General features: G+C 32.6%; 5 protein-coding genes across 5 annotated transcripts; all 5 read left to right on the top strand.

The window, feature by feature from the left end:
* Positions 1 to 1,084: 1,084 nt before the first annotated feature.
* LOC105188837 (thyrotropin-releasing hormone-degrading ectoenzyme) lies at positions 1,085 to 6,121 on the top strand. Its single transcript, XM_025299864.1, has 12 exons — positions 1,085 to 1,601; positions 1,657 to 1,664; positions 1,932 to 2,378; positions 2,647 to 2,830; positions 3,092 to 3,274; positions 3,572 to 3,681; positions 4,021 to 4,309; positions 4,474 to 4,782; positions 4,928 to 5,118; positions 5,300 to 5,602; positions 5,698 to 5,767; positions 5,960 to 6,121. Exons 1-12 carry the CDS (start codon positions 1,092 to 1,094, stop codon positions 6,113 to 6,115), a joined length of 2,760 nt encoding a protein of 919 aa, XP_025155649.1. The 5' UTR covers positions 1,085 to 1,091; the 3' UTR covers positions 6,116 to 6,121.
* LOC112588783 (uncharacterized) lies at positions 3,607 to 4,475 on the top strand. Its single transcript, XM_025299846.1, has 2 exons — positions 3,607 to 3,681; positions 4,021 to 4,475. The coding sequence occupies exons 1-2, from the start codon at positions 3,617 to 3,619 to the stop codon at positions 4,427 to 4,429; spliced, it is 474 nt and encodes a 157-aa protein (XP_025155631.1). The 5' UTR covers positions 3,607 to 3,616; the 3' UTR covers positions 4,430 to 4,475.
* Positions 6,122 to 7,649: 1,528 nt separating the features above from the next.
* Positions 7,650 to 13,014, top strand: LOC105188811 (aminopeptidase N-like). The gene is made up of 12 exons (XM_011150459.3): positions 7,650 to 7,778; positions 7,949 to 8,436; positions 8,736 to 9,209; positions 9,464 to 9,647; positions 9,752 to 9,890; positions 10,282 to 10,363; positions 10,606 to 11,042; positions 11,141 to 11,415; positions 11,731 to 11,921; positions 12,090 to 12,401; positions 12,495 to 12,564; positions 12,731 to 13,014. The coding sequence occupies exons 1-12, from the start codon at positions 7,776 to 7,778 to the stop codon at positions 12,878 to 12,880; spliced, it is 2,805 nt and encodes a 934-aa protein (XP_011148761.1). The 5' UTR covers positions 7,650 to 7,775; the 3' UTR covers positions 12,881 to 13,014.
* A 209-nt stretch (positions 13,015 to 13,223) lies between these two features.
* On the top strand, positions 13,224 to 19,407 carry LOC105188812 (aminopeptidase N). Its single transcript, XM_011150460.3, has 13 exons — positions 13,224 to 13,307; positions 13,449 to 13,936; positions 14,251 to 14,688; positions 14,928 to 15,111; positions 15,218 to 15,356; positions 15,745 to 15,826; positions 16,100 to 16,548; positions 16,653 to 16,927; positions 17,253 to 17,443; positions 17,608 to 17,931; positions 18,028 to 18,097; positions 18,287 to 18,850; positions 18,991 to 19,407. Exons 1-12 carry the CDS (start codon positions 13,305 to 13,307, stop codon positions 18,434 to 18,436), a joined length of 2,793 nt encoding a protein of 930 aa, XP_011148762.2. The 5' UTR covers positions 13,224 to 13,304; the 3' UTR covers positions 18,437 to 18,850; positions 18,991 to 19,407.
* LOC105188836 (aminopeptidase N-like) lies at positions 18,991 to 24,021 on the top strand. Its single transcript, XM_025299863.1, has 11 exons — positions 18,991 to 19,112; positions 19,798 to 20,125; positions 20,493 to 20,738; positions 20,846 to 20,984; positions 21,390 to 21,471; positions 21,724 to 22,082; positions 22,181 to 22,455; positions 22,788 to 22,978; positions 23,141 to 23,452; positions 23,549 to 23,618; positions 23,792 to 24,021. The coding sequence occupies exons 1-11, from the start codon at positions 18,991 to 18,993 to the stop codon at positions 23,945 to 23,947; spliced, it is 2,280 nt and encodes a 759-aa protein (XP_025155648.1). The 3' UTR covers positions 23,948 to 24,021.

The following is a 24,021-nucleotide window of genomic DNA, read 5'->3' as shown; positions in this document are numbered from 1 at the left end:
TTAAAATATAATATAATAATAAAATTTATAATATAATTAATTGTGGAAGATGACTGTGATCTTGAGTTTGAAGCAAAACGATCGTTTATTTCGTTGAAATCCCGGCTCTCGTCCGGGATCGATATATCGCTTTTCTTGCGTTTACTAACTTTATAACTTTATTCACCAGCCGAGTTTCCCAATTTGAAATAGTAAGAGAAAGGTATCTCGAGCACAACATGATTGTAACATTAGTTGCAAAATAATAATTTTGATAAAAATATACATCTGCGATATAAAAGATTGCTGTTTGCAACTTAAACATATTTACAACATTTTACAGTAATTCGTTACAGTTCTTTTCGTAATCAAAATTGACGTTTATATCAATTAAATTATATTCTTCATTAGAAACATAACATGATCGATCAATTTTTATATGTATAATTTCATGTTTCAAGTCTTTAGAAAAAGATAGATTCTTTAATATTAATTCTATATTATAAATTTACATATGGCGAATTCTATTCAAATTAAAGTTATTATGACTGTTATTTTCAAATTACGTGTCCAAAATTACCTGATTATATATATATATATATGATAATTTATTTTTTATAATATACTACACTTTGATGGGATACAATGTGAACAAAGACAGTTCCAATCGATAGTCTGGCCATTATATCGTGTACATTCCATCTAAGATAAAAATCGGTGCTTACACATAAAGACTGAACGCTTCATAAGAGGACTACGAAGGATTATACCTGAGGAAAATGACCTGTTACAAACCTGTTAGTTTAGGCTCTTTTCGCTTTTAGCTTTTTTCTGTTAGACATAGCGATCTCCAATAGTAGTCAAGCTAGACAAAAATCACACGGGCAGGTATAGACAGAACTGTTCTTCAAATTTTATTCTCGAATCTTTTGGAAAAAAAGTGCAGTCTGTGATCCGGCTAGTTCTCGTTCGCACACGTAGAACGTCAGTCCCGGTATATTTCATATCTTATTCTCTCGTATATTCCTTATAATCGAATCATTTTTTAATTAAATGTAAAATTGTATGCGAATATATTATATACAGCATCTTTTTTTACATCGAAGAGAAAAATGAATCTAACGAGAATTGTCGAGACATTTCTGAAACTATTGTGTTACGTTAGCATAATATTCGGCGCGGTAATATTGAATTATGCCAGTAATAGTTCGGTAAATTGCTCGCTCAATGCGATTGATTATCGTTTACCGTCTGATGTAAAACCTCGACACTATAATATCAAACTGAGACAGGGCAAAAACGACTTCTCAGCAGAGAGCAGTATAATCATCGAAGTGACTCATAGAACTGCGAACATTACTTTTCACGCTCACAAGTTGGACATAGATGAGGAAACAATAAGGTTCTTGAAACACGAACAACATGATAGTGATCAATATACGGTTGATAATATAAAATGGGAGGAACTCAGTCACTGCAGCAAATCGCAGGTTTTTGTCCTCAAATTCTACGAGACACTGTCCCCTGGGTATTACACGCTCAGCATGAAATCCAGCGGTCTTCCATACAATGCACAAGACTTCGTGATGTCCAGTGAAGTAAACATGAACTTTGACAGCACGTGAGTGATAAATAAAAGACGGAGAAACAGGTTTCTCTGTTCACTGATATTCCAAGAAATTCGGGTAATGTTCGTAATTCGTAATTAACAAATATATCTAGCAATTATATGCGGTCTAAATGAAAAGATTTAAGTGTATTGTGTCATGTGCGCTAAATAAGAATTATGCATATTTATCAAAAAAATGATGAAAGATTCTGATTAACGGGATGGCATTACTAACGTTACTCGAATGTCAGATATTACGGAAACGACACGGAATCGCGAAGCAACGATATGTCGCAATAATAGTTCTGTCATAATCGAAACTTTATCATTGAATTTCGATCAGATCGTCATACATAATGCTATTCGAATCGATTGGAGCCCGACGCGTTTTTCCATGCTGGGACGAGCCCACGTTCAAGGCAACTTTCAATATCTCGATTGTGCATTCGTCCACAATCCAAGTTTTCTCGAATATGCCATTTAAGGAGCAAATATTAATGGAACAGGAAATATTGACGATCTTCGAACCTACGCCAGTGATGTCTACCTACCTCGTGACAATCGTGACGAGCGATTTTGCTTTAAGTTCCATGACAGAGGACAACGTGGTAATATGGTTCAAACGGGACCGCCAGGACCAAATGCGTGTCGTCCAGGAGTTTGTTAAACTGACTGATAAATTCTTAACTAATTATACGCACAACTTATGGAACAACAAAAAGATCAATATCCTCGCTTATCCAAATTTCCCGTTTAGCGCTGTGGGTGCATGGGGATTCACAGTTTTCAGGTAATATACGTTATCGGAATATTACAAAAACAGGGACAGAGAAAGGGACGAGGAAAGATTTTTTTAGCACTTAGAAATTTGGAATATTTGTTGCGGGTCGTCTTGGTTGCAAGAAGATGCAAATTTATTTATCTTTGAAATTAGCTTCAACATGCAGAATTTCTGACGTGATGAATTGTCAATTAATTAGAATTACTGTAACAAACGCAATTAACTTGAATGAAAGAATTCGAAAAAATTGTCTTATTTCGAAATATGATATTTTCAGAGAAATGGATCTTCTCTACGAGCCGAATAATCATTTTCCCGACCGCAAACTGCAAATATGGATGACAATAGCAAAACAGATGGCCCTACAGTGCATCGAGAGTATCGTTACTCCAATAGAACCGTCTCATCGGTGGCTCAGCCACGCACTTGCAACGTTTCTCAGTTATAAAATCGTTGGGATGGTGACTTTTCTTTCTTTTTATACAATTGTTCCAAAGATTTCCCAAAGTTTAAGACACTGAGTAGAAATTCAATTGTAGTATGTTTTACATAGATACTACCTATAGATTTGCTACTAATATAGATGTTATTGCTACACCATAAAATTTGTAAGAGATATTTGATTTTGATTTTTACTTTTTTATAGATACTGCTATAGATACGTATCGGTTAAATAAGACATATTTCCGAATCATTATATCTTTTACAGTCGTTTATTTTAGGTCTATGGTGAGGATATCATGATGCAACTTTTTGTAGTGCAAGTTCAACAACCTGCTATGCATAACGATGTTGATCTTAAAGTGCCATCCGTCATGCACGAATACGACCCAATCTATGCTTCTCTTATTTACAAAAAAGGTGAGAACACGCATGTAAATGCCAATACAATCAAATATATATTGTAATCATAAATATGCCTCTTAAGTAAGACCAATATGTGGTTCAAATAATTTTTATCAAAACTCACTAAGCAACCATTCGCAAATTACCGAATGCAAACGATATAAGACACCATATTTTAACAGCTGACTAGTACGTTTTTGTATCTTATTAATGCATTAATTATTGATATTTAATTACATAACTTAAAAAAAATAATTTAAATTTTTAAGAACTATCCACCGCTTTGATAACAACTGCAAAATAAACACGAACGTATGTTGTGTCGCACTTCAATATAAATTAATTTTATCTCTTAGATTCTTAATAATCCGTATTATATTGTAGCATCCGCTTTGTTGAGAATGTTGGAATATATCATCACAAAGGAGAAATTGCAGCAAATTATTGTACATTATTTAAGCACGTAGTAAGTAAGGCATTATAAAATATGATATAATGCGACAATTATATTGTACGTACTTTGGTAAAATTTAACTGTTTGGGTATAATAATGATGACATACATGATCTATCATGCAATCGCAATTATATATTAAAATATCGTTTGTATGAATTAAATTTTAAATTATTTAAATATTGGAATAAAAGATTACTGTTAGATAAATGAATTAAATGATAGATAATCTCTAAGTAATACTTTATTCTCTTTTTCCATAAATCAAGTCATCAAGATGTTCAGCATTCGTGTTATTAGTTTATATTCTACTAATTTCTATATCTATATTATTAAAAATCTTTCTTTACAGTGCATACGGCTTCGCCACACCAGACGATTTTTTAAAGATTCTTAATAGGGAATTACATCAATCAGGTCATGCACACCATTATAACGTAGCGGAAATACTGCGCTTCTGGATGTCGCAAAAACACTATCCAAAATTGCTTGCCCAACAGAATAATTATGGCATGTATGATTATGGCAGTAATAACATGTCGACTATAAAGATAAAATATTACGGTACTAAAGGAATCGAATGGTCGATACCTGTGACATTCATGAAAGAAACACAATCTTCTTTCACGTCGAGTTCGTCTGTATTTTGGCTGAATAATGAATTGTCGTCAGAGAATGTCGATTTCCCAAATACATGTGACGCAAAAACAGAAGAAGAGTGCATACTCATATGCAATGCACAACAATTCGGTGAGAACTGACCATTTGTTTTATTTGTTTGATTTCATCATGGGAATGTCGTTAGATGATAATGGAGCACTGGATCTTTGTTTCTGCGATAGGCTATTACCGCGTCAATTACGAATATAACAATTGGGTAAAAATCTGGAAATACCTAAAGGAAGATCACAGGAAAATACACGTTTTGAATCGTGCTCAGATCATTGATGATACATATCATTTTGTGATGGAGAACGAAATCGGTTATGAGACTTTTGAAAATGTGATCAGTTATCTGAGAAAGGAGAGGGACTTTATAGTATGGAACTCTATGATGAACATTCTGCATTATATGTCGCCTTTTTTCAACTATCCAGAAAGTAAAAGATTTAAGGTACATAATAATGAAGACAGAAATAGCTCGACTTTGAGACATCCTATATATTAAATTTACGTTTTTTGAAATAAAATTTCTGAAGTAGCACGTGCCCGATGTATAAAACACACTGAGAATTAAGATTACTTAATGATTTTTGCAGGAAAAGATGTTGAAAATTATGAGACATGTTTTGGATAAAATTGAATATGATGAACAACCTGAAGACGACGAAATGGTGAGAGCAATGCGATTATTACTCCTGGATTGGTCCTGTAAACATGGCCTGGCGGAATGTAGAAACAATGCCCGTTATAAACTAGTAGCTCACTTCACAGATCCTAAGGAACATAAGTAATTATCCAGACGATCGGTATTTCCTAATATACATTTTTAGTTGTTAATCAATAATATTCTTCGTAATTATACTTGTCGGGCAAGATTAGCTAAAAAGAAAAGAAATTGTTTGATCGCGCGGTAAAATACGAAGCTGAATATCTTTGGTCATTTTTTGTGTTTATACAATTTCATATAGGATTTTGCCAAAATGGAAAGACTGGACGTATTGCGCGGGTTTCATGAGCATCTCTGATCATGAAGAAATACTTAATGTCCTTTACAAACCTAACAAAGAGATTCTTAAATACTTGATATGTGTCGATGAGGACCACTTACTTCAGAAGTTAGTGGAACTGGCCACATTCAATCCCCGTGATACATGGACAGAATTCAAAGTCGCTCAGCTAAGGAAATTATATCATGGTATCGTGAAGAAGCATGCGAAAAAACAAAAAGTGCTCGATTTCATTTTGAGCAATTTCGATAAAATAGTGCAAGGGTACGGTTGCTTTTTTCTTATCATGTACAATATTCATAACGATATACATGCTTATCGTGCTTATTTATGACGAATCCGTTGCTTCGATATTACAGTCAAATGAACAAATTGGAGGAAATACTTCGTATTATAATGAGCGTATATTCCAAATGCCAACTTGACAAGGTAAGCTTAAAAATCTCGCGCTTCACTTTTTCATCGTACAACTTCTCGATAACTTGTATTATATCACATGTAAATCGTGAGTATTATAATATTTCGCATTAATAAACGCATTAATAAAGAGTTACGTCGCGACGAATTTTTCCGTTAATAAATTGAATTATTGTTTATTGGAACGGTAACAATATGTTTTAGATTTGGAAATACGTGACAAGTGACACTCAAGACTGGGATCTTGATACATTGTATAAAATTGAATATGCGATAGATCTCCGATGGAATCAAATAAAAAAGGAGAAGAAAAAGTTCGTGCGTCGTTTTCACGGTAACGATTTTATAGATTTCTGTTGATCAAATAGGTTTAACGAATGTATGATACGTCCTAATTCGTATAAATAAATTGTATTTGTTTATTTGTGATCATACTTCTTTCCCCCTAAAATAAATTCTCATAATTATCATCATCATCATCATTATTATTGTTATTATTGATTTTATTATTTGTTTTTATTTATTGATTGTTATTATTGATTAGTTTGTATCATACATATGTCTGTATCCTACGTGAAAAGGATTTTTCTCTCTAATTTCTTTTCAGATAAGCTCCATGCATTATTCTTATTTTATCTTATTTATAGTCGGTTTTGATAGTCATGAACAATGTTATTTTGCTAATGATGCAATATTTATAACAACGGTTGTGTGACAAAACGCAAGTAGTTTTAAAATGGAATTTAAAATTTAAAATGGAATTTAAAATTTAAAATGGAATTTAAAATGGAATAGTGTTTATTGAAATTATCTGTTTTTTATGATAACAATTTTATGACAAAATACATCCCATTGTAATTATCTACGAGATGCTATTTGCGTAATAAATGAATAAATAAATAAATAAATATATATATATACATATATTTAGTGCTTATTACCCCGCAATAATTATGTAAAAAATGGCGTTGTGGCAAAGTTTTGTGACAACAAATATAGGTTTGATATCACTTGTTGCGAAATCGACAACTTGTTTTAAATTAATATGAAAATACTTCGAAGAATTTTCCTAGTCGGAATTAGAAGTGATGAAAATTTGATAAATATTCGAAAGCATCAAATAACTAAAGAGAAGAGAGCGCGTATTCATGCATCATTTTTCCCATAATAAGAAAGATGTTACATATTAATTAATTTTACTTATTATTTATATTCGTGTTCGAAATCGTACAAACAAAATCTACGTGACAAAGTCTAATATTATGTTTGCAATTTGTGCCATGCAATATTAGTCATGCTTCTTTCCTTCTGATATATGTTACTTCTATTATCACCATTATCTACTTATACTATCACTATTATCACCATTGTTATTATTATTATCGTGTCTCACATGGCATACATCTATCAATTTCTCATTCATTATCATTTCAATGTTTATCGATCTAATCAACTAAAATCCCAGGCATCATAACTCGATGCTCGTTGCAATGAACGATAACAGATGCTCAAAATGACAACGTATTCAAATACTATTATGCTGTGTATCGTATGATATCGATAGACGGTGTCAACTGGAAGTGCCGATTGCATGATCACCCTAAATCGAGCAAATAAATGTTAATGTCAATTTAGAAGTTCATATTTTCTATCCTGACTTTATTTACTGCGTGTCATGTTTATTATATTATCATAATTTGTGTTCAATTTGTAGATGTCCTTTCTCACACGACATATCGAACTTTTTGTCATTTTTTACGAAAATTATAATAACAATCATATAAGAGGAGAGAAGGGATAATGAATTTTTGAAACAGCATAATTGCTTGTTTAGTCGGAATATTTATATTCATCCATATTTATACTTAGCTTCTTGAGCATAAATAAACTATCAGGACATATTTCGAATGTGTTAGACTTAAGTATATATATACACACACACGCTGACGTTTTAAGTTATTTGCCAGTCAGTTTGTGCTTTTATAAAGACAGCGAGAGCTGAAGCAATTACGAAAGTAAAATGGTAAGAGGGATCAGTATCAAATATATTATAATTGCAATTGTATCGATTAATTGCATCAATATATATATATATATATTTTTATATATTTTTTTTTCTTTTTTTAATTGACGTATGTACGCACGTTTGTACATTTTGTCTCTTGTCCATCCAAGAAAAAACCATTTTTACAGATAATTCGAACGATAATAAAAGCGGTGTTCGTCATCCTATCGTTTCACGCCGACCTGACGTTCACATCTGAGTTTACTAAAATAATGGGTGTAGAGTTATGTCGCAACGAAGAATTCACGTATCGTTTACATACCATAATAGTACCTAAACATTACAATATTTCGCTAAAACTCGATGTACCATCCTTGGAAGGCCAAATGAACACAACTATCCAAATAACTAAAAAAACGCGGATGATAGCAATGCACGTCATCGATCTGGACATAGACGTCCGCTCGATATTGATCATGCTAAATAAACCAAACACACATGAGATCGATAGACCTTTGACAATAATACATTGTCCTGAGATAATGTCTGTAGTGCTGATACTCGATAATATTATATGTCCTGGAACTTATTATCTATCCATGGCATATAGAAGTCCCACGCATGAAAGAAAAGGATTCTTCACGATCAAAGATGAAAAAGAAAAAAATAATGAGATGTGAGTAGCGATGAAGATATTCAAACACAACTGCTTTTATTTTACACCTTCCCCATTGGTGTACTTTGCGCACGACACACCGAAAATTCGCAAGATATCCGTAACTTCTATAACAACTATCAATAATAACCTAGTGCAATTATATGCAAAATGTTCTCCTTCCATCCCTTCACGTTCGCAATTATTATCTTCGGCGTGATATTTCATGCAATACGAGAAAATCGAACATACGTGCAAATAAACGGCTCAACGTTCAATTTGATCAGTTAAAATTTCTGTTTTTATTCTAACATGTTTAGCTTGTCGTACGTAACGACGTTTGAACCACGTAAAGGCGCGCAATACCTGTTTCCATGCTGGGACGAACCAAGGTTGAAAGCGACCTTCAATATTAGCATCGAGCATTCGGCTATCTACAAAGTTTTCTCCAATATGGAAGAAGAAAAGATTGTGAAAATAGGGAAGGACACGAAACGGACGATTTTAAAATCTACACCCGTGATGTCTACCTATCTACTGACAATCGTTCTTACCAAGTTGAAATACTCATATTATCCAGAGGAAGAAATATGGTTCAGCTATACACCTAATAATGAGACGCTTGAGCTTGTGAAGGTCATCAATTTTCTAACAGATTATTTCTTTGTGCAATACACGCAAAAATACTCAGACAATTCGAAATTGAAAAAGTTAAACATGAAAAATTCGACAATTGTAGCTGTACCAGGTCTCCCGTTAAAAGCAATGGGGGCCTGGCAAAATATATTTTTAAGGTAATCTACGTACGTAATAAGAATATGACGAAAACATTATAGGCGACATTAAGTTCAGTTCTATTCAGTTACACGAGATCGCAAAATCGTTTACCAGCGAATTTGGATAAGCAGTATTTTTTAAATGTATCGTGACATCTTCGATCGATCTGAACCTTTATTTTCAAAATTCTTACGATTCATTCATAGGCATGAGGGAATTCTTAATATAATAATATTCTTAATATAATATTATTTGCAAACATGATTTTCAGAAAGAGTGATCTTCTCTACGATAAAAGTGTAGATTTTCCTGGTCGTGTACTTGATATATGGAAGACAATATCATATGGAAAAACGCGACAATACATCCAGAGTTTCGTCTCCCCAAATCATTGGTCTCATATGTGGTTCAGCAGGGCACTTGCATTATACCTCAGTTACAATGTCCTCGGGAAGGTGCTTTTCCTTCTACTTTGTCTTTTTCTCTTTAGCAAAGCTAAGATACGTATCGCTGAATTTGCATCATTTCTATTACCAACATTCGTAACTTTTTATTTTAGGGTTTTAATAAAGAACAGATGATGCAACTTTTTGTAGTGCAGGTTCAATTGCCTGCTATGCATAACGATATTGTTCTTAAAGTGCCACCCATCCTAAGCACAGATGACCCGATTTATTCTACTCTCATTTACAAGAAAGGTGAGAATGCATAAAGTGTTACAATATAATTGTAGGTGTTTCTTTATTTAAATGTCGATAAAGACAAATGAAATAATTGTGAGTATGAACAAATCTTCGCATGTAAATTACCGAAGAGAAATAACATACGTTACATTTTGTTGTTACATTTAACGTCTGCCCAGTTTGTCTACAATTTATAAGAGCAGTTAATTATAAAACAGCTGAACTAATTGATAGATTTTAATTATGCGAGTTAAATGGAAACAACGTGTTTAAAAATTTTAGAGCTACATTTTGCCTTGTATCGATAAAATAGCTACGAAATAAGTATGCATGCATATCGATCGTTATTTGTTCTCTTAAATTCATCTTATCACTTATACTTTTCATAAATTGAATTATCTCACAGCATCCGTTTTATTAAGAATGTTAGAGCATATCGTTTCAAAAGACATATTCCAAAAGGCCTTTGCTGAGTATTTATATACGTAGTAAGTAATATGTTATAACATAATATAATGCGAATTATACCCAATTTGGTACACTATAACAGTTGAGATATAATAACGCGCGGTCTATTACACAATTGCAATTCTAAACGTCAATGTATTATATAATATATATAATATTCAAATGTGTTATATTAAAAAGTTATTTTTAAATTTCGGATATATATACTTTTAGATAAATAAATGAAATGTCAAAAATATAAAAAGACATATTATTTATACAGTGCGTATCAGGCCGCTACACCACACGATTTCTTCACTATTATGAATAAATTAAGAGCAACATCTCCTGTGATAAAAAAAATAATCAAGGAAATGTCGAAAACGCTAGACAGAAAACGTCGCATGATAGAAAAAGATGACAATGAGATAATAGATATAATGTTCATCTGGATGTCGAAAAAATACTATCCTGTTCTGACAGTTGAAGGATGTAATGGTTCCAAAGAGTTGTATGTTACATATAATGAGGTAAAACAAGTCCTTACTCCTTCAGACAAATGGCCAGTACCAGTAACTTATACCACACAAGGAAAACATCGTTTCAATCAACCTGCTTCTATACAGTGGTTGAATAATCATTACACGGGGTGGAATTCTTTCCTAGAATTAACTCTAGATAACGTAACAGAATGGGTTATATTGAATTTACAACAAATCGGTGAGTACAGACAGTCAGTAGGAAAACGATTCGATTTTATTACTGGAAACGTTTGTTAAATAATATAATCGGGTCGCTTAACTTTGTTTCTGCAACAGGTTATTACCGTGTTCAGTATGATAATAGAAATTGGTTGAGAATTGCACGTTTCTTAAAAAAAGACAAGCAAAAAACGATACATGTCTTGAGTCGCGTCCAACTCATCGACGATGCATATTATTTTCTAATACAGGGTACAATAGATTATAAGGTTTATTGTGAGTTGATTGATTTCTTGAGGAACGAAATTGATTTTATAGTATGGCACTCTATGATGAACGTGTTACATTATATATCGCCTTTCTTTAAATTCCCAGAGAGCACAGACTTCAAGGTATGGTGATAATGAAGAAACATATTGCAACGTTTCAGATATCAGTTTCGTATATATACTATCACCGCTTTTTCACAAGTTTTGAGTTCCCTGTAATTTTGTGACGAAATCATATTTCTTTCCACCTTTACAGATAAAATAATTTTATTGAATTTTCGAAAAATTTCGAAAGTGTCTTTAACTTTTCAGCGGTAGCGTTTATACTTTCTAGCCATACGATTTCAGAAATAAGATTTGTACAAACGATATAAACAAATGAGACAACTTCACATATAAATGACACAGAAAATTGAAATTGCTTAATAACATTTTCAGGACCTCATAATGGACATCATGGATGATGTATTGATGCAAATAGAATACAATGAGAAAACTGCTGATGATAACATGATAAAAGCTACGCGATTGTTACTCCTCAATTGGATGTGTAACCACGGCCATAACAAATGTAGACAAGCGGCCAGCAATAAATTAAGGCCATACATAAAAAATGCTGTAGAGTCACCGTAATTATCCAATTAATCGAAATTCCTTTTTCAATTGTTAACATCACATGAAATATTTAATTGTATTTCTTGAACAACTCCTGCAACACTAACTGATGAAAGCTCGATTTAAGGAGATCTACCTCTGATGCAGATAAAAAAACGATATCTTTTTGTCTTTCCATGTAGAATTTCACCGGGCTGGAAGAATTGGGTATATTGCGCAGGCCTTATGAATGCGGATTATGAATTGCGGATGCTGGCAAAGGATGAAATTTTGAATAAAAAAGATAAAAATATGTTACAATACATGACTTGTTACGACAACGATGTCTGGATACAGGAATTACTGACTTGGATTATGTTCAAGCCTCGTGATGAGAAGTTGTCCCTGGACGATAGGCAAGAAATGGACTTATATCGTACCATTGTGAAAAAGCACGCAAGAAAATCTAATGTGTTAGATTTTATCTTAAAAAATATGACTCAGATATTGCCAGGGTAAATTCTATTTTTTTTTTCTTTCACCATTTACAACATGCACTACCGTATAAGTTTGCTTAATTAGAATAACCTAGTTGCTTTATGCTGCAGTAACATGACGGCTCTCGAGAAATTGGGTAATGTCATCATGAGTATATATTCTTGCTGTCATTTTCAAAAGGTAAATTTGACATTCTTCATATTTATTTTTAAGCGCATCTCCTCGTTATTTCCATATACATTATCTCAATTTAATTATCCAAGCAACAATAAAATGATGAAATTGTTTGTCAATAATCTGCATTAGTGTAACTTACTAGTAAATAGTGACAATGTGTGTGTTTTAGATTATGAAATATATAAACTCCAATGTTGATTCCGGCGGGGAAATGCATGAAGCTAAACGTATATTAACCAATCAAGTAATTCAAATATCAAAGCATAAGTATATGTTTCTGGGACGTTTCCCGTATAATGCGGAAGCAGAAGAGTGCTAATCAATCAGATAACGATGATACGCATGTTGTAACCGATATGAATAAATTTTATTGTTGGTTTTGAAATTTCTGACATTCTACATGTTCCTGTGATTTCCTTTTCAATATGCTCAATACATTATTTTTATTTTAAACTATATTTTGATCTGTTGTACTTGGACAAAGTCACGAAAGATGTAATTTTGCAGATAACGGATGATATTCATGTCAACGGTCGCGTGAGATATTTATATTTATTCGTATTTGTTATTGATATACCTGTATTGATAAACCTGTTCTCTTGAGCACGGACTTTCGAGACTTTTCAAATGTATTAGACACTAAGGTATATATATATATATACACAAATTGACTTTCAAGTTGCTCACTAGTCAATTAGAGTTCTTGTAAAGACGACGGGCTATGTAAAAATAGCGAATTTAAGATGGTAAGATGTAGCAGTCTCAAATACATTGTAATCGCATTTGTGTCGATTACTTTATGGACGCAAGAAAAATTGATAGTCGTTTGTGAATGCATGAGTATATTTTGTCCATTATTCATCCAACAAAAAGAATCATTGTTGCAGGTGTCTGGAGCGAGAATTGGAGTGATGTTCCTCATCTTATCGATTTATGTCGGCCTGATATTCCCATCTGAGTTTGATATCCCTTTGGGACCGAACATATGCTCCTCCAAACTGTTTATACAGAATTTACTGTCCATAATAGTACCCCGAAATTATAACATTTTCTGGATAATGAAAGACTCGGCTTTTCAAGGGGAAGTTAATATAACATTCAAATTAACTGAAAAAACGCATATGTTAGCTGTTCCCTTTAACGAGGTGAAAATAAAATCCAGTTGGCTAGTGCTTTCTACACATGAACAAGATTTCGCTGAAGTAGACCAGCCGAAAGATATTTATTTTTGTAATGAGTCACGTGTCATAATAATGATATTTGAAGAGATTGTGTGTCCCGGATATTATAACCTAACTACGATATACAACAGCACCATGCGCGAAATAAAAGGATTCCTCCGGATCAAAGAGGAAAACGAAGAAGAGAATGTAACGTAAGTTGCGATTCAGATATGTGAACATCGCCACTTTTACTTCGCAATTAATCAATTCCTTTGGTGTTCATTATTTGCGACACACCCAAATATTTGTAAGATATTCCTAATTTCCATAACAAACTTCGAAAAAACAGACCCGGTACAATTATACAAAGTGATAGCTTCCATTCCTTCGCGTTCACAATTATTATTATATGTGAAATCTAATATTTCGCGCAACGCGGAATAATTAAATAAACGTGTAAACAAGCGGTTCAACGTTCGATGTATTCCGTTAAAATGAAGTTTTGTTTTTATTGCTATTCAATTAGCTGGTCGTACATAACGATGTTAGAACCGGACGGCGCGAAATATGTGTTTCCCTGTTGGGATGAGCCAAACTTCAAAGTGATACTTTATATCGTCATCGAGCATTTGGGTACCTACCATGTCCTCTCTAATCTTCAGCTAGAAGGAAGATCTCCGGTAATAAACATGACAAGAGAGACAGCTTTCCTACCTACACCACCGATATATGTTAACCAACTGAAAATCGCTGTCCTTAATATTAATAAGTCATCTTTATCAGAGCATAACATATGGTTCGTACAAGAAAATACTATTAAGACGCAGGCATTCACGAAGATCATCACGGACGTGATCGATGAATTCTTAAAGCAATACACGATGAAACGCTTGGAACATTCGATAATTGTGATTTTCTCGGATCTTCCGAGGAACGTAATGGCCTGGCCATTCGTATTTTTAAGGTAATCTATTACACATGTCATCGGACTGTTAGAACAATAAATGTTAAACATTCTATTCACAGTTACATGGAAATGAAAAGATGTTTGCTATCAAAATCCGTTTGGACGAGCAATATTTTTGAAATGTATCGTGATATCCTTAATTGATCTGAATTTTTGTTTTCAATTCATACGAATAATCTATAGGCGTGGAAGAACTTTCATTTTATAATCGTGTTATTTGCAAATGTGATTTTCAGAGAGAGTGATCTCATCTACAAAAATGATACACATTTTCCTGGCCGTGTACTTGAGATACAGAAGACAATAGCGTACAGCAAAGCGGAACAATATGTCCAAAATTTCAACAATCAAAATAATTGGGATCATATGTGGTTCAACAAAGCACTTACGTTATATCTCAGTTACATTACTCTCGATGAGGTAGTCTTCTCTTCTATTTTATTTTTTTCGTTTTAGTAAGGTCGAGATACACATCGTTGAGTTTTGCGTTATTTCTACCACGAACATTTGTAACTTTTAATTCTAGTATTTTAACGCGAGGATGATGGAACTTTTTGTAGTGCAAGTTCAACTGCTTGCTATGCATAACGATATTGTTGTGGATATGCCACCTATCACAGACCTATCACATGACCCAATTTATTCCATTCTCGTTTACAAGAAAGGTGAGAACTTGTCAAGTGTTACGATATAATTACATGAATGATTCTTGATTCAGATGTGGGTAAAGTCAAACGAAATAAATATAATTATGAACAACCTCTCGCATGTACATTGCCAAAAAGCAACACTCCACATGTTTTTTTAACGTGTGCACAGTTCATTTGCAATTGATTGGATCAGTTAATCATAAGATTGTCAATTGATAAAATTTAATCTAATTATCTAAACGCATTAGTTAATAACAGAAATAGTATGTGTTTGAATGTTCAGGCCTAATTTTAATGTTTTATTTCGGTAAAATGATTACGAAATAACTATATATGCATATTGTTACTTTTTCATTTAAATTGATCTTATCATTTATACTTTTCATAATGCATTACTTCGCAGCATCTGTTTTATTAAGAATGTTAGAACATATCGTTACAAAAGAGATATTCCAAAAGGCCATTGTCGAATATTTAAATAGATGGTAAGTAATGTGTTATAACACAATATAATGTGCCAATTAATTTGGTACAGTATAACAGTTGAGATATAATAACGCACAGTCTATACAATCGCAATTCTAAAGGTCAACATATTATTTGAACATGTTGCATTAAAAATTTATATAAATCTTAGATATATATATTATTAAATAAATGAAATATATATATTATTAATGAAATATATATATTAATGAAATATATATATTATTAAATAAATGAAATGGCAGAAATATAAAAATATGTTATTTATACAGTTCGAATTGCACACCATACAATTTCTTTGATATTGTGAATACACTCAAAGAAACAACTGTTGCAATACAGAAAAATATCACAGAAGAAAATAAATCACTAGAAACACAAAAAGATGAAAGGGCAGATGCATTCGAAGATGCCAGACATAATATGATAACAGACATTATGTCCATCTGGCTGTCGCGAGAATATTATCCTATATTAAAAGTTGAACAAAATATTGATAACAAAACGTACGTCACATATAATGAGCTAAAACAACGTGGTGATACTGACGATACAATCAAATGGCCAGTTCCGGTGACTTATGCTACAAAGAAAGATCCTCAATTCAGCCAATATGCTCTTATACACTGGCTGAATAATAATTACACAGAATGGAATTCTGATCTAGTGTTAACATTGGACAATGAACAAAACTGGGTTATATTAAATGTACAATATTTTGGTGAGTACACACAGTTAGCAGGAAAACGATTGGTTCGATTTTATCATAGGAAATATTTGTTAAATAATATAATCGAGGTATGTAACTCCATGCTTCTACAACAGGTTACTACCGTGTTCGTTACAATAATACAAATTGGTTGAAAATTATACATTTCTTGAAAGAAGACAACGGAAAGACTATTCCTAGTTTGAATCGTGCTCAACTCATCGACGACGCGTATCATTTTGTAATGATGGATATGATGGATTACGATATTTTTTATGAATTAATTAACTTTTTGAAAAACGAAACTGATTTTATAGTATGGCACTCTATGATGAACGTGTTACATTATATGTCGCCTTCCTTTAAATTCCCAGAAACTGAAGACTTCAAGGTACATAGTGACGTAGTGAAAAGAGCAGCTTCATGTTACAATGTTTTAGAAATCGGATTTATATGTACATTACCGCCGCTCTATCACATGTTTTGTGTTTCCTGTATTTTTGCGACGAAATCATATTTTTTCTATCTTTACAAATATTGCTATTTTTTTGAATTTTTGGAGAAATTTCAAAGATGTTTAACTTTCCAGTAGTAACATTTGTAGTTTTCAGGCATATGATTTCAAAAATGAAATCTGTGTAAATGATATAAACAAATAAGACAACCAGATATACAAATAATACAAGAAATAGAAAATTCCTTAATAACATTTTCAGAACTTCATAATGGACATCATGAATAGCGTATTGACGCAGATAGGATATGATGAGGAACCTACTGATGATAATATGTTAAAAAGTACGCGATTGTTACTCCTCAATTGGATGTGTAACCACGGCAATGACAAATGCAGACAGTCGGCCAGCGATAAATTAAGAGCATACTTTAAAGATGCTAAAGAGTCACCGTAATTATCGATTTCATCGGAAATTTTTTCTTAATTGCTAGCTAATATCGCCATTCTTTATCGTATCTTCTATGCAACCGGAATACACAATCATTCGATGAAAGCAGGGACTTAAGAAGATCAATCTGATGCAAATTGTAAATGTCTTTTCGTGTTGCATGTAGAATTTTACCGGGCTGGAAGAACTGGGTATATTGCGCTGGTCTTATGAAACCGAATGAGGAGTTGCGCACGCTGGCGATGAATGAAATTTTGCACGAGACTGATAAAAATATGATCCATTACTTGACTTGTTATGACGATGATGACTCGATAAAGAAGTTGTTGACTTGGGTTGTGCTTAAGCCTCGGGATAACATTTTTCCAATGGCGACGCCATTGAACGATATACAAGAAAAGTACTTATATCGTATCATTGTGAAGAAGCACGCAAGAAAATCTGGGGTATTAGATTTTATCTTGAAAAATATAATTCATCTATTGCCAGGGTAAATTCTGCTTTATTTTTTCTTCGTTTGCAACATCCGTCACTGTACGTATTTGTCTATTTACTATTAATTTTGTAATAACTGTTTATGTTGCAGTAATATGACCTTTCTCGAAAAATTAGGCCACGTTATCATGAGCGTGCATTCTAAGTGCCAATTACAAAAGGTATCAATTTACCAATTTTATATCATTCCTTATGTATGTTTCTAAGCGAAATTTATCATTATTTTCCATCATTTTCGCACATATGTGCGGCCTTACATTTTTTACGAAAATGACGAGGCAATGAGAAAATTGTTTGTCAATAACTTGTATCATTGTTATTTTTAGATAAATATTAATAATTTGTTTTAGATTGCAGAATACATAGACTATAATATCAACTTGGATAAATGGATATATGAAGCTAAACGTATATTAACAAGACGAATATTACAAATATCTGAGGAGAAGGATATGCTCATGCGTAATTCTCCCTACGAAGCAAAAGAGCCGGAATGCTAATGAATTGGATGAGAACAATATGCATATTGTAACTTATATAAATAAAAATGCAGATTATAAAGTTTATGCAGATTATAAAGTTGAACCTTATTTTTGTATGATTTTCTTTCGAATAAGCTCCATCCGTTATTTACATTTTTGTTTATACTTTGGGCTATCGTACTTGGGCAAAGTCACGAAAGATGTAATTTAATAGACAATATTTATCTCAACGGTCGTGTGAGACATTTCCACCTATTGTCATTATTGCCTATCACACATGCCTATTCTCTTCAGCACATATAGACTTTCCAGATTTTCTAATTGTATTAGATAAAAAGGTATATATATACAAATTGACTTGCAAGTTATTCACAAGTCAGTTAGTGCTCTTGTAAAGACGACGAGTCATGAAAAAATAGCGAATATATAATGGTAAGATGTAGCAGTCTCAAATACATTATAATTTCATTTTTACCGATTAATTAAAGTAATTTAAAGAAAAATTAATAATCATTTGTAAATGCATGACTGTATTTTGTCCATTATTCGTCCAAAACAAATTATTTTTACAGATGTCTAGAACGAGAATTGGAGTGGTATTCCTCACCTTATTGATCTACACCGGTCTGATATTGCCGTCTGAGTTTGATACTCCCAAGAAAACAAGCAAGTGCTACATCATGTCGTTTACACGGTATTTGCTGTCTATAGTAGTACCCCAATATTATAATGTTTCGTGGAAAATAGAGGAATCGTATTTTGAGGGAGAAGTCACCATATCATTCGAATTACTTGAAAAAACGGAAATAATAGCTTTCTATGTTAGCTACTTGGAAATAGATCTACAATCGATAGTGCTTTCGCATTATAATCCAGACTCCGCTGAAGCAGTGCAGCTTAAAAATATTTATTATTGTAAAGCGACAAATATTATAACGTTGTTATTCGAAGAGATTGGATGTCCTGGATATTATAACATAACTATGAGATACAGCAGCTTTATGTACGAAAAAAAAGGATTTCTCCGGATCAAAGAGGAAAAGGAAAAAGACAATGTAACGTGAGTTGCGATTAAAATATGTGAACATCACCGTTTTTATTTCGCAATTGATAAACCTCTTTGGTGTCTATATGGTGTCACGACATGCCAAAAAATTTGTAAAATACTTCCATCTTCTATAACAAGCTATAAGAAACAAACCCGGTGCAATTATACACAAAGTAGTAGTTTCCCTTCTTTCTTATCCGCCACTATTATTATACGTATAATAAGATTTTAATTACAACGCGAAAAAATTGAACGAACATGTAAAACAAGCAACTTAACGTTCGGTGTATTTTGCTAAAATAGAGTTTTGTTTTTATTGCAACTCAATCAGCTGGTCGTACGTGACGATATTTGAAGCAGACAGCGGGGAATACATATTTCCATGCTGGAAGAAAGAAGTAATTTCTAAGGCGACTTTTAAAATCTCCATCAAATATCTGGATATCTATCATGTTCTTTCCAATATACCAGAAGAAGAATCTCTGCAGGTAGAGGAAGGCACATTACAAACGATTTTCAAACCTGCATCCGTGATGCCTACTGATCTACTGACAATCGCCGTTATCAAGTTGGATGAGTTATCTGAATCACAGTATAACGTGTGGTTCGGACAAGAAGGTACCAATAAGACGGACTCACTTGTGAAGTCCGTCATTTACGTAGCTGATGAATTTTTAACACAATACACACAGACACGCTTGGAAATTTCGATAATTGTGATTTTCTCCGATCTCCTGCGAAATGCAATAGGGGCCAAACAATTCGTATTTTTAAGGTAAGCCATACATATGATAAGAATATTATGAAATTTGTGAAATATTATGAAATATTATTAAAAAGTTATACACGACGTCAAACGTTAAATGTTCTACTTTTACAAGCGAATGTAAAGCCGTTTACTATTGTAATTACTGTTCGGATGTGCAGTATTTTTGAAATGTATCGTGATATTGCATATACGATCGATCCAATCTTTATTTTTAATTCTTATACGATCGATTCAACCTTTATTTTTAATTCTTACAGCTCGTCCATTGGCGTAATGAAACTCGCAATATAACTGAATTATTGACAAATGTGATTTTCAGAGAGAGTGATCTCATCTACAATAGAAGTATACAATTTCCTGGTCGTACACTTGAGATATGGAAGACGATAGCATACGGGAAAGCGGAGCAATACATTCAAAGCTTCGTCAACCCAGATCATTGGTCTGATACGTGGTTCAGCAAGGCACTTGCGTTATACCTCAGTTATAATATTCTTGGACAGGTAATTTTTTCTTCTACTTTATGTCTTTCTCTTTAGCAAGACCGAGATACATATCGTTGAGTTTTGTACCATTTTTACTGCAAATTCCCTAACACTTTTTATTCTAGAGTTTTAACCTGAAGAAAATGATGGACCTTTTTGTAGTGCAGGTACAACTGCCCGCTATGTATAACGATATTGATCTCAATGTGCCATCTATCACAGACCCATATGACCCAATTTATTCCATTTTCGTTTACAAGAAAGGTGAGAACTTGCAAGAGTAACGGTATAATAGTTTATATGATTCTTGATTCAGATGTGGATAAAGTTAAATGAAATAAATATAATTGTGGACTAGCTGTCGTGTGTGAGTTGTCAAAGAGAAATAGCAAACGTAACGTTCTTTTGACGTGTACACAGTTCGTTTGCAATTTACTGGATCAGTTAATCAGTTAATTATAAGATCGTCCAACTGGTGAAATCTAATCCAATTATCTATAAACATTTTAGTTGAATGAAAACAGTGTTTCAATCTTTAGAGCTAATATTGACATATTTTATATCGATAAAATAGCTAATAACTGAAATACCTGTGCATGCATATTGTTACAATTTCTTTCAAATTGATGTTATCCTTTTAAACATTTTATAATTTCGATTATCCTGCAGCATCCGTATTATTAAAAATGTTAGAGCAAATTGTCTCAAAAGAGATGTTCCAAAAGGCCGTTGCCTTATTTATCAAAACATAGTAAGTAATGTATTATAACACAATATATTGCGATTTATTCAATTATATCCAATTTAATACAATTATTCTTAATTTGGTACAGTATAACAGTTGAAATATAATAACGCATGGTCTATTACACAATCACAATTCTAAAGGTCAACATATTATTTGAACATGTTGCATTAAAAATTTATATAAATCTTAGATATATATACTCTCAGGTAAATTAATGAAATGGATGAAATATATAAAGATATGTTATTTATACAGTGCGCATCAAACCAGTACACCTAACGATTTCTTCAGTATTCTGAATAAATTAAAAGAAGTTACTGGAGATATGATAACAGACATAATGTCCATGTGGCTGTCGCAAAGATATTATCCTATAGTGATAGTTAGACAATACGATAAAACGTGTCATATTACATATAATGAGATAAAACTTAAGCGCAATGATTCATTTAAACGGTCAATTCCGGTAACATATGCTACGAAGAAAGATCCACAATTCAACCAGTATGCTCTTATATATTGGCTGAATAATAATTACACAGAATGGAAATCTGATCTACTGTTAACATTGGATAATGAAGAAGACTGGGTTATATTGAATGTACAATATTTTGGTGAGTACACAGTTACCAGGAAAAAGACCGGTTCAATATTATCACAGAAAATGTTAAATGATATAATCAAGGTGTGTAAGTCCATGTTTCTACAACAGGTTACTACCGTGTTCGTTACGATAATACAAATTGGTTGAAAATTGCATATTTCTTGAAAGAAGACAACGGAAAGACTATTCCTGTTTTAAATCGCGTTCAACTCATCGACGACGCGTATCATTTCGTAATGATGGGTACAATGGATTACAAGTTTTATTATGAGTTAATTGATTTCTTGAGAAACGAAACTGATTTCATAGTATGGCACTCTATGATGAATGTGTTACATTATATGTCGCCTTTCTTTAAATTCGAAGAGAGTCAACGTTTCAAGGTACATATAGTGACGGTGAAGAGAGCAGCTCCATATTAAAATGTTTCAAATATCAGATTTGCATCTATACTACCACTGGTATTACAACTTTTGAGCTTCCTGTATTTTTGCGACGAAATCATATTCTTTCTATCTTTATAGATATAATTATTTTATTAAACTTTTGGAAAGTTTCAAAGATATTTTTAACTTTCCAGTGATAGTGTTTATAGTTTTTAGACATAAGATTTAAAAAATGGACGATATAACAATAATATGGACGATATAAACAAATAGCAAAATCTGTCATATAAATAATATAGAAATTTGGAATTGTTTGGTGACGTTTTCAGAACTTCATAATGGACATCATGAATAGCGTATTGATGCAGATAGGATACGATGAAAAAGTAATGGATGATAACGCGTTGAAAGCTATGCGATTGATGCTCCTCAATTGGATGTGTAATCACGGCAATGACAAATGCAGACAGTCGGCCAGCGATAAATTAAAAGCATATTTTAAAAATGCTAAAAAGTCATCGTAATTATCCAATTGATTGGAAATCTTTTCAATTGTTAGCTAACATCGTTATTTTTTAATGTATCATCTGTGCAACTGAAATATAATATTATCTGGTAGTAGCAAGAATTTAAGGAAATTTATCTAACGCAAATTGTTAATGTTTCTTGATGTTGCACGCAGGATTTTACCAGGGTGGAAAAACTGGGTATATTGCTCAGGCCTCATGAAGCCAGATCGGGAGGTGAGGATGCTAGCAAAGAGTAAAATTTTAAACGGAACGGATGAAAACATATTACAATATATAACCTGTTACGATGATGATAACTCAATACAGGACTTGTTGAATTGGGGTATATTTAAGCCTCGCAATAGCACGTCGCCATTCAGCGATGTGCAAGAGGAGGACTTATATCGTGCCATTGTGAAGAAGCACGCAAAAAAGTTTAAAGTATTAGATTATACCTTGAAAAATATGATTCATTTATTGCCAGGGTAATTCTGTTTTATTTCCTTCGCCGTTTGCAACATCCGTCATTGTACGTATTTGTCTATTTACTATTAAATTTGCAATAACTGTTTATGTTGCAGTAACATGACCCTCCTTGAGAAATTAGGCCACGTTATCATGAGCGTGCATTCTGAATGCCAATTACAAAAGGTAAATTTTATATTATTCCTTATGTTTATCTTTAAGTAGAATTCATTATTATTTTCTATCACTTTCGCATCTATTGTTTTACATTTTTGACCGAAATGACAAGGCAACAAGGAAATTGTTTGTCAGCAACCTGTTATTATTACTTTTAGATGAATATTAACAATTTGTTTTAGATTGCAGTATATATAGACGATAATATGTATTCGAACGAAACGATGCGAGCATCTAAACGCATATTAACGAGAAGAATGTCTCAAATATCTAAGATAAAGGATATATTCATGCATCGTTTCCCCCACGATGCTGTCCCAGAGGAAACCAAATGCTAATTAATCGGATAACAATAATATAAATATTGCAACCTATACAAATAAAAATGAAGATTATGATATTTGTGAACTTT

The sequence above is a fragment of the Harpegnathos saltator genome, unplaced genomic scaffold (genome assembly GCF_003227715.2).
Source record: "Harpegnathos saltator strain DR-91 unplaced genomic scaffold, Hsal_v8.6 scaffold295, whole genome shotgun sequence".
Classification (NCBI taxonomy): domain Eukaryota; kingdom Metazoa; phylum Arthropoda; class Insecta; order Hymenoptera; family Formicidae; genus Harpegnathos; species Harpegnathos saltator.
Note: the sequence above shows the minus strand (reverse complement) of the source record. Positions and strands in the feature narration are given on the sequence as shown.

Bases quoted from the DNA above. Each gene is read 5' to 3' on its own strand.
- LOC112588783 (XM_025299846.1), top strand. From the start codon at position 3,617: ATGTTGGAATATATCATCACAAAGGAGAAATTGCAGCAAATTATTGTA. The intron at 3,682-4,020 runs GTAAGTAAGGCA...CTTTCTTTACAG, and splicing joins GTACATTATTTAAGCACGTA to TGCATACGGCTTCGCCACAC.
- LOC105188812 (XM_011150460.3), top strand. The intron at 14,689-14,927 runs GTAATCTATTAC...TGTGATTTTCAG, and splicing joins TGGCCATTCGTATTTTTAAG to AGAGAGTGATCTCATCTACA. The intron at 15,357-15,744 runs GTGAGAACTTGT...ATTACTTCGCAG, and splicing joins CATTCTCGTTTACAAGAAAG to CATCTGTTTTATTAAGAATG.
- LOC105188836 (XM_025299863.1), top strand. From the start codon at position 18,991: ATGTCTAGAACGAGAATTGGAGTGGTATTCCTCACCTTATTGATCTAC. The intron at 20,739-20,845 runs GTAATTTTTTCT...TTTTTATTCTAG, and splicing joins GTTATAATATTCTTGGACAG to AGTTTTAACCTGAAGAAAAT. The intron at 22,456-22,787 runs GTACATATAGTG...TGACGTTTTCAG, and splicing joins AAGAGAGTCAACGTTTCAAG to AACTTCATAATGGACATCAT.
- LOC105188837 (XM_025299864.1), top strand. From the start codon at position 1,092: ATGAATCTAACGAGAATTGTCGAGACATTTCTGAAACTATTGTGTTAC. The intron at 2,379-2,646 runs GTAATATACGTT...TGATATTTTCAG, and splicing joins TGGGGATTCACAGTTTTCAG to AGAAATGGATCTTCTCTACG. The intron at 2,831-3,091 runs GTGACTTTTCTT...CGTTTATTTTAG, and splicing joins GTTATAAAATCGTTGGGATG to GTCTATGGTGAGGATATCAT.
- LOC105188811 (XM_011150459.3), top strand. The intron at 9,648-9,751 runs GTGCTTTTCCTT...TTTTTATTTTAG, and splicing joins GTTACAATGTCCTCGGGAAG to GGTTTTAATAAAGAACAGAT. The intron at 11,043-11,140 runs GTGAGTACAGAC...TTTCTGCAACAG, and splicing joins ATTGAATTTACAACAAATCG to GTTATTACCGTGTTCAGTAT.